We start from the raw sequence: 12,806 nt of genomic DNA on the forward strand, positions 1-12,806 counted from the left end.
TTAGTGACACAATGCAACTACAAACAAGAGCTGCAAACACAATGAGCGGCCATGTTGCTTTGATGCTTTTACTGTGAAGATTTTGGAGGAGATGTATTTTGGGCACTTAGATAATAAATTCTGCGGACGCCACCTGGCTCTGCCCACCCGTCCAAACATTCTGTAAAACAGTAACCGACAAACTCTCCTTCTTATCAGGTTGCAGCGTCTCAGTCTCCCCATCTTTATGTGGGGAGATTTTCTCTTCTGTTGAGCCGCCACCTGACCACATACAGCCAACCTGGATCGCCTGAACAATCGCCAAGAAAACCACTCTACAAAATATTTCAATAACCCAGCGGCTCATTTTTACTTTCAAACTACATCACAATGGCAAAACTCAAAGACAAGAACCGAAAAACAAAGTGCCCAGCTTGATCGTCATTGGGCCAAATTAACTCAATTCCTCAATTCAACAGACCAACGACTATAACTTATTTAATTGTACAAACTACCTCCACATGGTCAACAGCAACCATATCCCTAATTTGCAAGAAAGCCATCCACATGAACTTCAAATATTGAATACAATTAAAGCTCCAACATGTAAGAAATCTTCTGAATTAAATCATAAAACAACCTTCTTATATGATCAGACATTAAGGAAACATGCAATTGAAGTCTCTGCCAACAATGTAGCAGCCAGTTTGTCCTCCTTCTAACTTTAGATTCTGGCCCTAGATTATATGTTTTTGTTTGGACCAGAGAGGGTTTGGCAAGGTTTTAAGGCACCTTCATTGATACTGATTTCTAAAAGCTTGAGAAAAGCTCTACCTCTCTTGGTTAGTCCATCACTTGTTTGATTTGTTTTCCCTTGTTTTACCCTTTTAGAAGTCTATGATCTTATATGATTCACTTAGCAGACACTTTTATCGAACATCAGAGAGTAAGGACAACTCAAGCGAGGATCTAGAGAGGAGGGAGCAGCGTCAGGAAGTGTAAACAAACCGATCAGGCACACAAGTGCTGACAGAGCACTTTAATAGTTCAAGCTAATAATTTCATCAACATGGATGGCTGTTCTTAAAAGAGTTCTAATCAGCATCTAAAACGTCCTAAATATCATCATCCTAAATTTCATTATGTGCTGTAGGTATTCATGAAAGAGCTGGGTCTTTAGCTTTTTCTTAAAGGTGCAGAGGGACTCTGCGGATAGAATGTAGTGTAGTTGTTTGCTCCACCACCAGGGGGCGACAGAGGAGAAGAGTCTAGTTAGAGACTTAGGGCCCTGTTGTGAAGTTTGGATCAGACGCCTTTCATTTGCAGAGAGTAGTGGGCAGGAGGGAGTCTAGTGTTGATACTTTAAATGATCTTCAATGAAATAACCAAACTAATGTCCATTATCTTTAACGTTTGCTACATGCAGACGCAGGGGGTAAAGTCGGTGCTGTGTTAGGACTCCTTCAGTCCTTAAACTCCAAGCCTTGTGCAGTCCACACACAGGACTGGTTGAACAGAAAATGTAAGATGAAAATATGCAAGAACAAAAATACTATTGTGTCCAGAAATATTCTCTCCACGGCCAAAATCTGCAACCCAGCAGGGAAAGATCACTCAAACATGCCCATGAAAGCTTCTTTTATGCCATTTTGTCACCAAATACTACAGATAACAGATAACTACAGTGTGTGACAGCTCTTCACAGTTTAGAACAGGGAAATGAATACTGAGGTTTGATTGGCTAAAAGGAAATGCCAACGTACCTGCAACATTTTGTAGATTTAATATAAGACAGATTGTCTGGACAGGCAGCCTGAAAAGAATCTGCTACATTGAAGACATTTTCCCCCCTATGAGAACATTTCAGACTGTTTGAACACTCCAGCAGAAGAAGACAAAATATAAGACAGCTCTCTCTCTCTCTCTCTCTCTTTGTGTTCTCACTCTGTAGAGCTAAACTGTCAAAAACCCCAAAGAGACTTGTGCATCACTCTCTGCAATCTCTGATATAAAAGCACTCTGAGCCTGCAGCAAAAAAAAAAAAAACTTGTTGTACTCTCCCGAGATCGAACAAATGTGTCGTCTTGCTTTCTGCGTTTAGTAAAACTCATCTGCGTGTCAGTAATTACGATGTTAGGTGGCTGCGGGGGGTGGGGGGGGGACAGCACTACATTATGAGGACGCAAGCGAGAGCGGTGGAGGTGAGTGAACTCTGCAGTGTTTACAGGAGGCCTCTGCTCGGCTCGTACGACTTGTTTGAGACAAGTGCTGAGGAATGGAGGGCTGCTGGGAAAACATTGTTTTTGCGCAGGAGCCAAGAGGAGAAGCACAAAGCAGGCAGAGGCAGGCACACACACACACACACACACACACACACACACATTCAAAGGAAGAGGAGCGCTGTCAGAGTCCTTATCTCTCAGCGCTCTATATTCTGAGTTTCCCCTCATGATGATTTAAAAAAAAAAGCTCCCTCCAGAGTGTGTCCTAATGTGTGCTCCTTTGAGTGCTAATGGAAGTCTATGCAAATAATCTATGACATATCTCTCCTGTGAGCATTACACTTCTTTTTTTAATACACCATACATACAGCAATGGATGGGTTGTCATCTCAATCTTCAGTACCATACGAGGAGCCTATTCCTGTTCTCATTACAGCTGAGTGCTGACTCACTGTCTGTGTCTAAATAACAGAGGCCTCCTTCGGGGACTTGGGGGGAATGTTAAGGGGCCAGAAAACACACAAACACACACACAAACACAAACACACACACACACAGAGAGATGTAACGCAGCCACGGAGAGGAGGGTTATCATCTCGTCCAATTACCTTCCCTCCCATATTTCCCTGAGTGCAACTTCAGCAGTGTGTGGCTGTAGCTCAAAGTAATTGGCACTGCCCCGATCTGACAGGAGGAGCCTCGGAGAGATGAGCCTTTCACGAGCTGCCGGGGCTGATAATGAAGTGCAGACAGTCTTCTATATGGTTACACATGTGTGGGGACACATCTGACCTTTTGAAATAAGCTGTGGCATGAGTCAGTGATTGGGTGCGTGACTAAAATCAATGCATTTGGGAATTCCAGAGTAAACATAACAAAGATCGATATTTGTTTGAGAGCTTGGTGGCTGAAGGGTTTCAGATTTTTTACAAAGAAATGAAGAATCTGCACACAGCGGTCTGGATTGTCAGCATGGGAAGTGTTCTGGTTTCTGTTCATTTGTACATTACATTTGTAGTCCCAGCTGTATTGACCAATTAAGAACCAGCAGGCTTCGGTATGTGCAGGAAAAACAGTCTGTATAAACAGCAAAAAGCAGGCTGAACAGAATCTGTGTTAATGAAACCCCCGGCTTTTTATCTGCAGTATTCCAACTATGGTTATCTTTAGGGTTATGGTCAGGGTCTATAAACAGATATCTGCATTATAGTGCAGCTTATAATCCATTCTAGATCAAATATTTCAACTTGAGCCACAAACCTGTGTGACAGATTTCCTTTACTTTTATGAATGCATCAGGAAAGATTGATCTTACGACCATTCACAAAAAAAACATTTTAAAGATGTTTTCTAGAAAAAGTAAAGACTTTACAGAGCTTGCACTTTTATTTTGACTCTGATGAAGATGCAGTGCGTTAGTCTTTTGTTCTTCAATAAGTGTACCATAAGTGATTTATGTGCTCCAGTACTGTGTTTGGATCCTGCCTGTGTGAAGGAGTCCACTGAACTATTATTGACGTCTTAGGGTCCTTCTCTGAGAACACCAGCCTCCATCTGTGGAGGGGCTGAAGCGCATGAGTCTCGTTCTATTTTAGTAATTTAATATGTCAAACCCAATATCAGGAAAGTTTACAAATACTAAACTGAATTCATGCTTTTTAGGATTTTTTTGGTTATTGTGTAGATTTCCAGCTTAAAAAGCTGTCCAGTACTTTATGTAGGAAATGTGCTGGGTGTGGTTTGGAAACTTTTAAGTGAAGTCAAAGTTCAAATTGGACTCACAAATCCAGCGCAGTGCTCACAGAACGTGGGCTTGACGTAGGTCGCCTCGGTGAAAGTGTGGATGAAACCCATCTTGCAGTTGAGCAGAGAGCTGGCTTTCATGAAGTAGTCGATCATCTCCTCTCGGCTGATCTGCCCATCTCTGTGAGGAGAGAGGAATGGAAGAGAGATGCAGGTTGGGGTCGTTCTTGTAGGGAGCATTGGTAAGACACAGTGGTAGATCATTCTGCACATGCTCACTGGTTCTTGTCCAGTTCTCCAAACTTGCTGAGGTAAGGGAAGTTGTTCCTGATCGCTTCAAACTCATCCCTGGAGATGTTGCCGTCACCGTCAGTGTCAAAGTTCCTGAAGACAGACTGAGAATGTGAACGATGTAAAGGTTAGTTTCACTGCTCAGAACTACTCAGTTCACTCACTTCAAAACAACATGCTGATAATTTTTCAGACATTATCTTAAAGAACAATGTATATCCACAAAAGAAACACAAGCAGCATTGTGTGATGTATTTTTGTCTAGTTACCAGCTAGTTACTTCTGTTCTTACCTAAGAACAAATCCCACATAATAAAACATCGGTGAATCCCAGAATCTTCTTCAAAAGTTTGTAAGTAGGATTTAAAATTTGTTCTTAAGAACGGTTGGTGAATGAGGCCCAATGAGATTTGGGGTTAAATGATTTAGAGAAAGTGTTTTGTATATTTCCATGTGCAAATTTGATTCAATTCTTTAAAGGGGACATATTATAATAATCCACTTTTACAGTGTTTCTGAACATATATTTGAGTAACCTGAGTGTCTACAGACCCACAAAATGTGAAATAAACCCATCCAGTCCTTTGTTTGTAGTCTGCATAAGTCTTACAACACAGATGTGATGTCACGGTGGGAATCTGGTAAAAATAAAATTAAAAAAACTGTGTTGTCTCTGGCAGCCATGTTTTTCCCAGGGTGCACGCTGACGAGTTGCCATTGAAGTTTAAAGCTGAACTTGTCGTCACACCCCGCAGAAGAGAGGGACGGGGTGAGGGGGGGCTCATTACATTTAAAGAGACACACACACCAAAATGGTTTATACAGGGTCACAAACCTCCTCTGGTGCTTGATTCGTGTTATATTTTGACCAAAGCACAGCACAGATGTTTCATTTAGACCACAGGGGACTGTTTGAAAAGGGGGAGAAGGGGGATGATATGTCCTATTTAAAACATGTGAATATTTGTGGTAATATCGTCTTTGTGTGCAGTGAGGAGGAGGACAAAGTTCCATATCATTGTGTAATCCTGTTGTTTCAAAAGACAACAAAGCTGAGCCAAAAGTCTGTCATCATATAAAAGAAATAATGTGTTTCATTATGAGGCTTTGATGAAGTTTCCCTGTGTGATTTACATTCCTCCATGTTCATTAAACAATGGGAATAAATCAAGCATGTTTACGAGACAGCCATGATCAAACTTTCCATCTTTGATATTTCTTTTGAGTCAGTCTCTTCACAGCTGACTGAAACCATGACTCAGGATTCTGTGAAATAGTGTGTGTTTTTTTGTTTTTTTTATCTTTAGAAAGAATAACACGGTTACACATTTTTAAATATGCAGTAGTGCATGTACAAAATGAGCCGCACATTTCAAACATACTCCATAGCTCCATTCAAGTGTAGTTGAAAACTTCCTTTCATCCACAGGTCTGTGTCGATTCACATACTCCAAATGGCGCTCTGCAGGCTTTGGTGATGTGGTTGTGCGCTGACATCAGTCTGACTGGCTTCACCTGAATGCTTAGCGTGTAGCTGGAAGCTCAAACTCAAAGTACTTTGGTGATGTTTTGATGCTGTTTGACACAAGGTGCATTTTACTTTGGATTTTCCACTGAGCTGTCTGAGAGTTGTTGTTTTTTTTTAAGTGAAATGAAGCTGTTTGGAAAACACAGTGGTGATGTCATTTTTCATCTCTGCTGTGGCAGCGTGGAGCAGGAAGACACTAATACTGATATGCTGAGCCAAAAAGGGACAAAATAGAATCCAATAAACACTTCTTTTTTTATCTGGATAAAATTGCATCACAGTTACGCTGACAGCCTGAGAATAAAGTCAAACATAAGAAAACAAAAAAGCTTAGCAGATGTAACCACTTCAGCACCACAATAATTGGCTGCATGTGCTAATAAACACTATCAGCTCAATTTAAAATCAATTCAATAGAAGGATTGTCAACAGGGGAACCATATGAATGCAGTTTCTATTCTTGGGAGAAAACATGAGAAAATCTCCAGAAATAGAACTACAAACATGTCAGATGACCTCCCCACCCTGGGTAATTATGGTGAAAGATTACTAGCCAATCGGCCCAGAGCCCAGAGCCCTTCACACTTATCGTGTCTAGATGGCGGCGGTGCGGATAACACCAGATAATTCACCCTTCAACTGCCTACCCCCTTTGCAGCCCACAGGTTATAATTAACACTGTGAGAGAGGGGACTTTGTTAAGACTGAGAGACTCACCTCCACCATCTTCTCGATGTGCTTCTTGATGATGGTCGGGTCGGCGTTGGGCTTCACGGACACGGCCCACTCATCGATCATGGTGGGCTTGGGTTCAGGCACGGGGGCAGGGCTGGAGTTCTGCTACAAGGTGGTGATAAAAAAAAACAAAAAACAAAGAGCGTGAGATCAATATCAACACAGGGAAGCTGAAGCTCGTCATCCTACAAAGGCGAGGAAAAAAGACAGCTGCGACGCAGAGAGGCAGTCAAGGGTCACCGCAGCCGATCAAATGTCACGAGGCGAGGAAAACAAAGATTTCCGATATGCATTCATGGCATTTTTCAAGGCGGCACTCGATAAGAAGCTGTGAGGGAATCTATTGGAGGACATGAGAGTTGCAATATATCTAAATATCTGATGGATTGTTTCCCACATAATTCAATACTTTGGGGAAACAGCATGAAAGGCATCTCCTCCTAGATCATCATGGCACACAACTGATTCTGAAATCAAGAAAGCTAAGGGTAAGCAGCTTTATGTATCACGTTGACACCTCTTAAAAGTGAAAAATACAGACTTTCCATCATAGTCTGACAGGAGCAGAGTGGAGTATATTCCTGACAAATACGGGACTCAAAGCGTGCACCAGTGTTGTGCTCACCGCTGGTTTACGAGGCTCTCTCTGTAGAGACATCTGATAGATCTCCTCCTCTGTGTGGTACTGATCCAGAGACACCTGCAGAGAACAGGGCATAAAAAGCCAGTGTCAATTACTCACGTTTTATATTTGACTATGTAGACAAGGGGTGGAGGGGTAAGGGGCGGCTCACTGAATTAAGTGTTTTGTTTTGCTTTAATTAATGCTTTGTGAAAGAGGGGCAGATCTTTCTGCTCCTTTTCATTCAAAATTTGAGATTTTATGTTTGTTTGTTTTTCTTAACTTTATTGTTTGTTTGAATGAAATAAAATAAAAAAATACAAATAAAAATTGGTAGAGTTGGTCATCTCTCTACCTGAAGACCTGTCGGGGGTTCAATCCCCAGCTCCTGCAGCCACATGTCCGATGTGTCCCATGGCAAGACTCTTCACCCCAAGTTGCTCACGCTGTTTCTTCTGCGGCTTATAAATATGTATGAATGTCTTAGTTCATACAGATGGACATTTCACATAGTAGCCTCATCAGTGCGTAGAGGGTCACACCTACACATTCTCACCCATTCACACACTGATATGTCAAGTGTCCATCAGTTTTAACTAGTCCCCACCATAAACGCCACCGACCAAGCAACAGGTGCAACTTGGGGTCTTTACCAAGGACACATTGGACTTGTGGCTGCAGGAGCTGGGGATCATTCCCTGATCTTCTGGTTGAGACATGGGACTCCACCACTAAGCCACAGCCACGCCCCCTAAATTGCAATTCATCTGAATTAAAGGCAAGGCAAGTTTATTTATGTCGCACATTTCAACAACAAGGCAATTCAAAGTGCTTCACACAAGACATCAAAAGCCTCATGACAGAGGAAAGAAAAGAAACATTAAAATAGAACATTTAAAAAATCACTGAAATTATTGAATCTGAAAATATGTTCAAATAAAAATAATTAAAATGAAATTAATTAAAAACATAAAAAAAAAAAAAAAAATTGTTTTGTCCTCATACACACCACCTTGCGTTAGGTTAAAATAGTTTTTAGCATGTTCTTGTTGATGGGAGTGGAATAGAGTCACGTGGTTGTGCCAACTGACATCAGACTGTAAAATAGAAGTGCAGTGAACACACTTTATAACATTACTCTGACACATACTGCAACTATTCACAGCTCTCATGTGACGTCACACATTTAAAGGAGCCAGCCAACCTGGTAGTGCCTCAAAGTCTTCCTACTGCTGCAGAGAAGGACAACAGAACTGTCTGGGCCGGATTATAATGCATATGTTTGTACATCTGTATGATATTACTATTTAAATCTGATTTAAGGCATTCATAAAAGCATTTAATAAAAAGGTGTTATTTGAGGTTTGTGGGTGTGAGAATGCAGAACATGAATAAGTGGTGTTACATTTGTTCAGTAAGCCAGCATCAGTGAAGACTATCTGTTGGAGGGTTTAACTACCCACTCTTATTTTACACTCTGAGGTTTTGGATGGCACTCAAATTTACGCGCTCCATGGAGTGGAAGTGGGTCGGGAAAGCGTGTCAAGAAAGGCTCTACTTCTGCATGAATAGGACATGATAACCAAAGAGTCAAGAAGTACCTTGAGCATGAAGAAGTGCCTCACAGGAGCTTGAAGAAAGCTGCCTCACCTCGTTTAGAAAACACTAAAATATTTCACATTCTGTATGTTTATATTCTGAAGGCTTATCACAAAATGATATGTTTTTAAGAATATGTTTACCGACGATGTATCCAAGTTTATATTTTAAATTAAACAATTTTATCACAGCAGCACATACAGCAACGGCAGCTTCCTTATGCAGCGGTCTTTGACGTAAGATTCCGGTGTTTCCACGGCAATGATAAAAGTGTTGTCATGGCGGCCACCACCATGTCAGTCTCTACATCTATATTTTAAAAAGCCCCCTTAATAACAGAGATTGTAAAGTAGAGCCATATTTTCTACTTAAACAGCTGTTCATGAATACCTTTTTTTTTTTTTTCCCTCCAGTTCTCTCAGCAAGTTACCAAAAGTAATCATCCACTTCATCCTTTGTTGGCCTCCCATTATTTGTTCCTCGGGGTTATTCTCTTACCGTAATTGTGTTTCCTGAGTTTTATTGAGTTGAAGTGGTAAGTGGTGCGGAAGGAAAAAAAGAGCTTTTCTTCTTGTTTGGCCTTCTGATTTAGTGCCGCTTCCACTCTTTCAAGGAAAAGGTTAACTGCAAATTGTGCACCACACTCGAGAGGATGAAATAGAATCTCCTATATTTAAAAAGATGAATACGACTCAAAAAAAAAGGAAGAAAAAAAAAGGACTTCAAACTTGTGTGTTTTGCTTTTTAAGCTCCCTCGGCGGGCATGCTTCGTCTCTTTTTGAGCGGTTTATTGACTTTCTTTCCATCTGCTGTGAGCCAAGCAGGACTCAGCTTAGATCAACTGCAATAAGCGCTGGCATACGATAATTGGGTATTGACTCTGTCCAGCAAAACTTCCCTAAATTCCCTCCACTTCAAAACCTGTCAAGTTGTTTTCTGTCATTTCCACAGAAAGATTAAAAATAAAAAAAGGAGAAGAGAAGCAGCTGTAATCTCTGGTGAACACCTGACGCCAGATTGAGTGATTGATCTCTGGAGGTTTCTTAAACTTCAGTAAACTTCACTTCTCAAATCCAGGAAAGTCTTATCTACATCTGCCAAAAAAGAATCCTCACACACGCACGCACGCACGCACGCACACGCAGGCACGCACGCACGCACGCACGCACACACACACACACGCACACACACACACACACACACACTCAGGGGTTTAGTGTGAAAACAGCACCTCAGCTTTCATGCTGAAGAGCAGGCAGCTACAAAGCTGAGATCAGTCTCACTAAGCATTCCCAGTTTAGGAGCTCTGACTAAATATAAGACGAGGAGTCATCCTGTAATTCTTCATATCCTGATTATTCAAGGCAACTTCCTGTTAGGATTTAGTGACTACGAGGAGTGCAGATTTTCACATCGGCAACCTCCAGTGTTGAAAATTAAAGACAGGGTGGAAGTGCAGAAAAGTGCAGTTTTTAAGTGTCCGCCTGAGGTTGGCTCGTAAAGACAAAGAAGTCCCACATTAAAAAGTCAATTATTACTGCAGGAATAAAAATGTTTCCAGTCCAGTTCAAAGAACAGCTTTGATGTCACAAGCAATTGCGTCAATGGTGGTTAAAGGACCAACATGTCAGATATCTACTGAATGTAAATCATAAAATGACCTCACGATAGAAGAAGAAGAAGATACACTTTATTAATCCTGCAAGAGGAAATCCAGTGTTACACACACATGCACAAACAGGATCCTTTGGACATAACTAATGGAGAGATGTCAGAGTGAGGGGGCTGCCCACAGCGAGCACTCCTAGGCAGATGGGTGGGGGGGGGGGGGGTTCTGTGCCTTGCTCAAGGGTTACCTTAGCAGTGCTCAGGATGTGAGCTAGCTCCTCTCCAGCTACCAGACCAACTTCCAGACTTTAACCAGCGACCCTCTGGTGAAGTGCTGGCTTCTCTGACAACAAAGCAGCAGTCAGTATGTCCTCCTTCTAACTTTAGATTCTGCTCCTGAATGCTCTGGATTTGTTTGGACCAGAGAAGGTAGGCGCTTTTAAGACACCCCCACACGGCTGTTTTGGACGCCCCTCGGTTTGTCAGATATGAGAGCAGTTATCAGGTCAACAGGTGTTGCAGTGATGGAAGAGGTCAAGAGAAGTGGTTCAGATAGAAGTGATTGCACCCGACCTAAAAAGCCTCTGCATGTTTCTAATAAGCTCCACGAGCAGAAACGTGCTCAAACTAGGATCAATATTGGAGATGCTTTTGAAAAATGGAGAGAGGTTATTCCGGATCAGTTAAAGTAAAGGATAAAAGCTTTGCATACATAAGCATAATTATTGTCAGCGTGCTAAATCTCTGATTAAACACCAAATAAAAGTGATGTAATTGAAGACAGAGTCAAAGTAAGTGTTTGTCTTTAATAGACTTGATCATGTTTGCACTAAACTCCTGAAAAGCTCCTCCTGGTTTACTACAATAGTGCCTCTACAATGCTTATCTGGCGGTTTCCACAGGATCCGTTTTTGCAGTTAGGTTTCATCATCGTTTCATCTCCGCATGCTTCGGATAGCAGTGGAAACTCCAGCATTTTTACCGGATCAGCTCCGGAGTGCGCTGCTTAGACGGGATGCAGAACATTTTGATCCTGTCGAGTCTGTCAGTAACAGTGGGCGGCAGCAAAATCCCACTAGAGCAGTGATACTCAACCTGAGGCTCTCGAGCACCATGTGGATCATTTGGGACTACTTTTGGCTCTTTTAGGTCAAACTTGGCCAAAAAAATCCAAAGTCATTATTTAAAAAAGGGTCACTGTGCTTCCCACACGGAAAGAGGTTTTTTTTATTGTGGCTCTTGCAGAAATATTTTTTGGTCAATGTGGCTCTTAAGTCTAACCGGCTGAGTACCACTGCTCTAGAGCATGCACTCTGTATGAACGTGGTGCAGACCCTGGATGAGCCTCAATAGGAAAGTGACATCATCAGATGGCAGCAAATGGACAAATAAGAGCAGTGTTACAAAATTTCTCAGAAAAGCAAAGCAGATGCCTCAAGGGAGTCATACCCCCTGATCTGAGGTCCAGAGCGATACAGTATCTCTCCTTCTGCAGCAAACAGAAATCATACAAACATAGCTGCTCATTTGTAATGAATCAAAAGGTTCACAGCAGTCATGTATCTCCTTTTCAAAGGTGATAATCTAGCTGCTCCGATGCCTCTGGAGCACGTATGTATCTGAACATTGAACATACTGAGTTCAGTTTGCCAACTTTGAATGCTTCAGTTTTGTACATTCTCCAGCCTTTCCCTGCACTCAGACTTTTTTAAAAGGAGCTTGCCAACGCACACGATCCTTTTCAAAGCAGAACAAACTCTTGAGCATCAAACAGACTGCCTGCTCCACTGGCTGGACTCAAAGTGTTTGTCCTTCTCAAAGTTTTTTCCCTCCTACTTCACTGCTGTTTGGTTGCTTAATGAGCTCGTTTTGAATTCTGCTGCACTTCATAATGAATAACAAACTCACAGCACCTGATCCAGGCCCTGCAAGCTGTTTTTAATGCGCGCCAAACACTCACCTTGAGGGCCAGTGTTTGTTTGTTTTTGCACTCACCGTGAGCAGGTTGAGCAGGTCTGTGTTGGCATCGATGCTGGGCGGCGTGGTCTGTATCATGGCCAGCTCTCGCAGTATGGTGTACAGCTGTTGGGTCTTAGTGAGGTTGACGCGTGTTTTCTCTTTGTCCGCCCAGTCGGTCAGCGCCACATGCACGGCGATGAGGTCTTTCAGGTGCACGCCGAGGATGGGGAAGCGGAAGCCGGCGCACTCGGAGAAGCGTTTGCGGTACTGACTGTAGTTTCCGCATGATGTCACCAGTTCGATCAGGTTGTTAAAAATCTGCGGGGGAAAAAAAGGAAAAACAAGGGATTCTATCATTTTAAAGAAATAATTTTTAGAAAATAAGGGGAAGATCAGAAGAGAATTGGCGAGACATGTTCAGAAAACTTTGCTCCAGATGGACTTACATAACTGAGGAGTCTCCAACTCCCCCGACTATCGAGTTTAACTTTCAAGTTTTATGGCTCAAATTCATACTTTT

The 12,806-nt window shown here is 42.1% G+C and overlaps 1 protein-coding gene across 7 annotated transcripts in view; it reads right to left on the minus strand.

Annotated features, from left to right (window-relative positions):
• LOC109992852 (RAS guanyl-releasing protein 2) overlaps nt 1-12,806 on the minus strand; it is a 59,195-nt gene that overhangs the window by 11,782 nt on the left and 34,607 nt on the right. For 6 of the 7 annotated variants that reach the window (XM_029279653.2, XM_029279652.2, XM_065950310.1 and 3 more), the window contains 5 exons: nt 12,323-12,604; nt 7,124-7,198; nt 6,481-6,603; nt 4,224-4,339; nt 3,984-4,125 (listed from right to left, as the gene is read on the minus strand). In XM_029279653.2, the coding sequence (XP_029135486.1) occupies nt 3,984-4,125; nt 4,224-4,339; nt 6,481-6,603; nt 7,124-7,198; nt 12,323-12,604 (738 nt within the window). The remainder of the gene's footprint in view (nt 1-3,983; nt 4,126-4,223; nt 4,340-6,480; nt 6,604-7,123; nt 7,199-12,322; nt 12,605-12,806) is intronic. The other variant, XM_065950312.1, reaches the window with a different exon arrangement.

Source organism: Labrus bergylta, chromosome 22 (assembly GCF_963930695.1).
Source record: "Labrus bergylta chromosome 22, fLabBer1.1, whole genome shotgun sequence".
Lineage (NCBI taxonomy): Eukaryota > Metazoa > Chordata > Actinopteri > Labriformes > Labridae > Labrus > Labrus bergylta.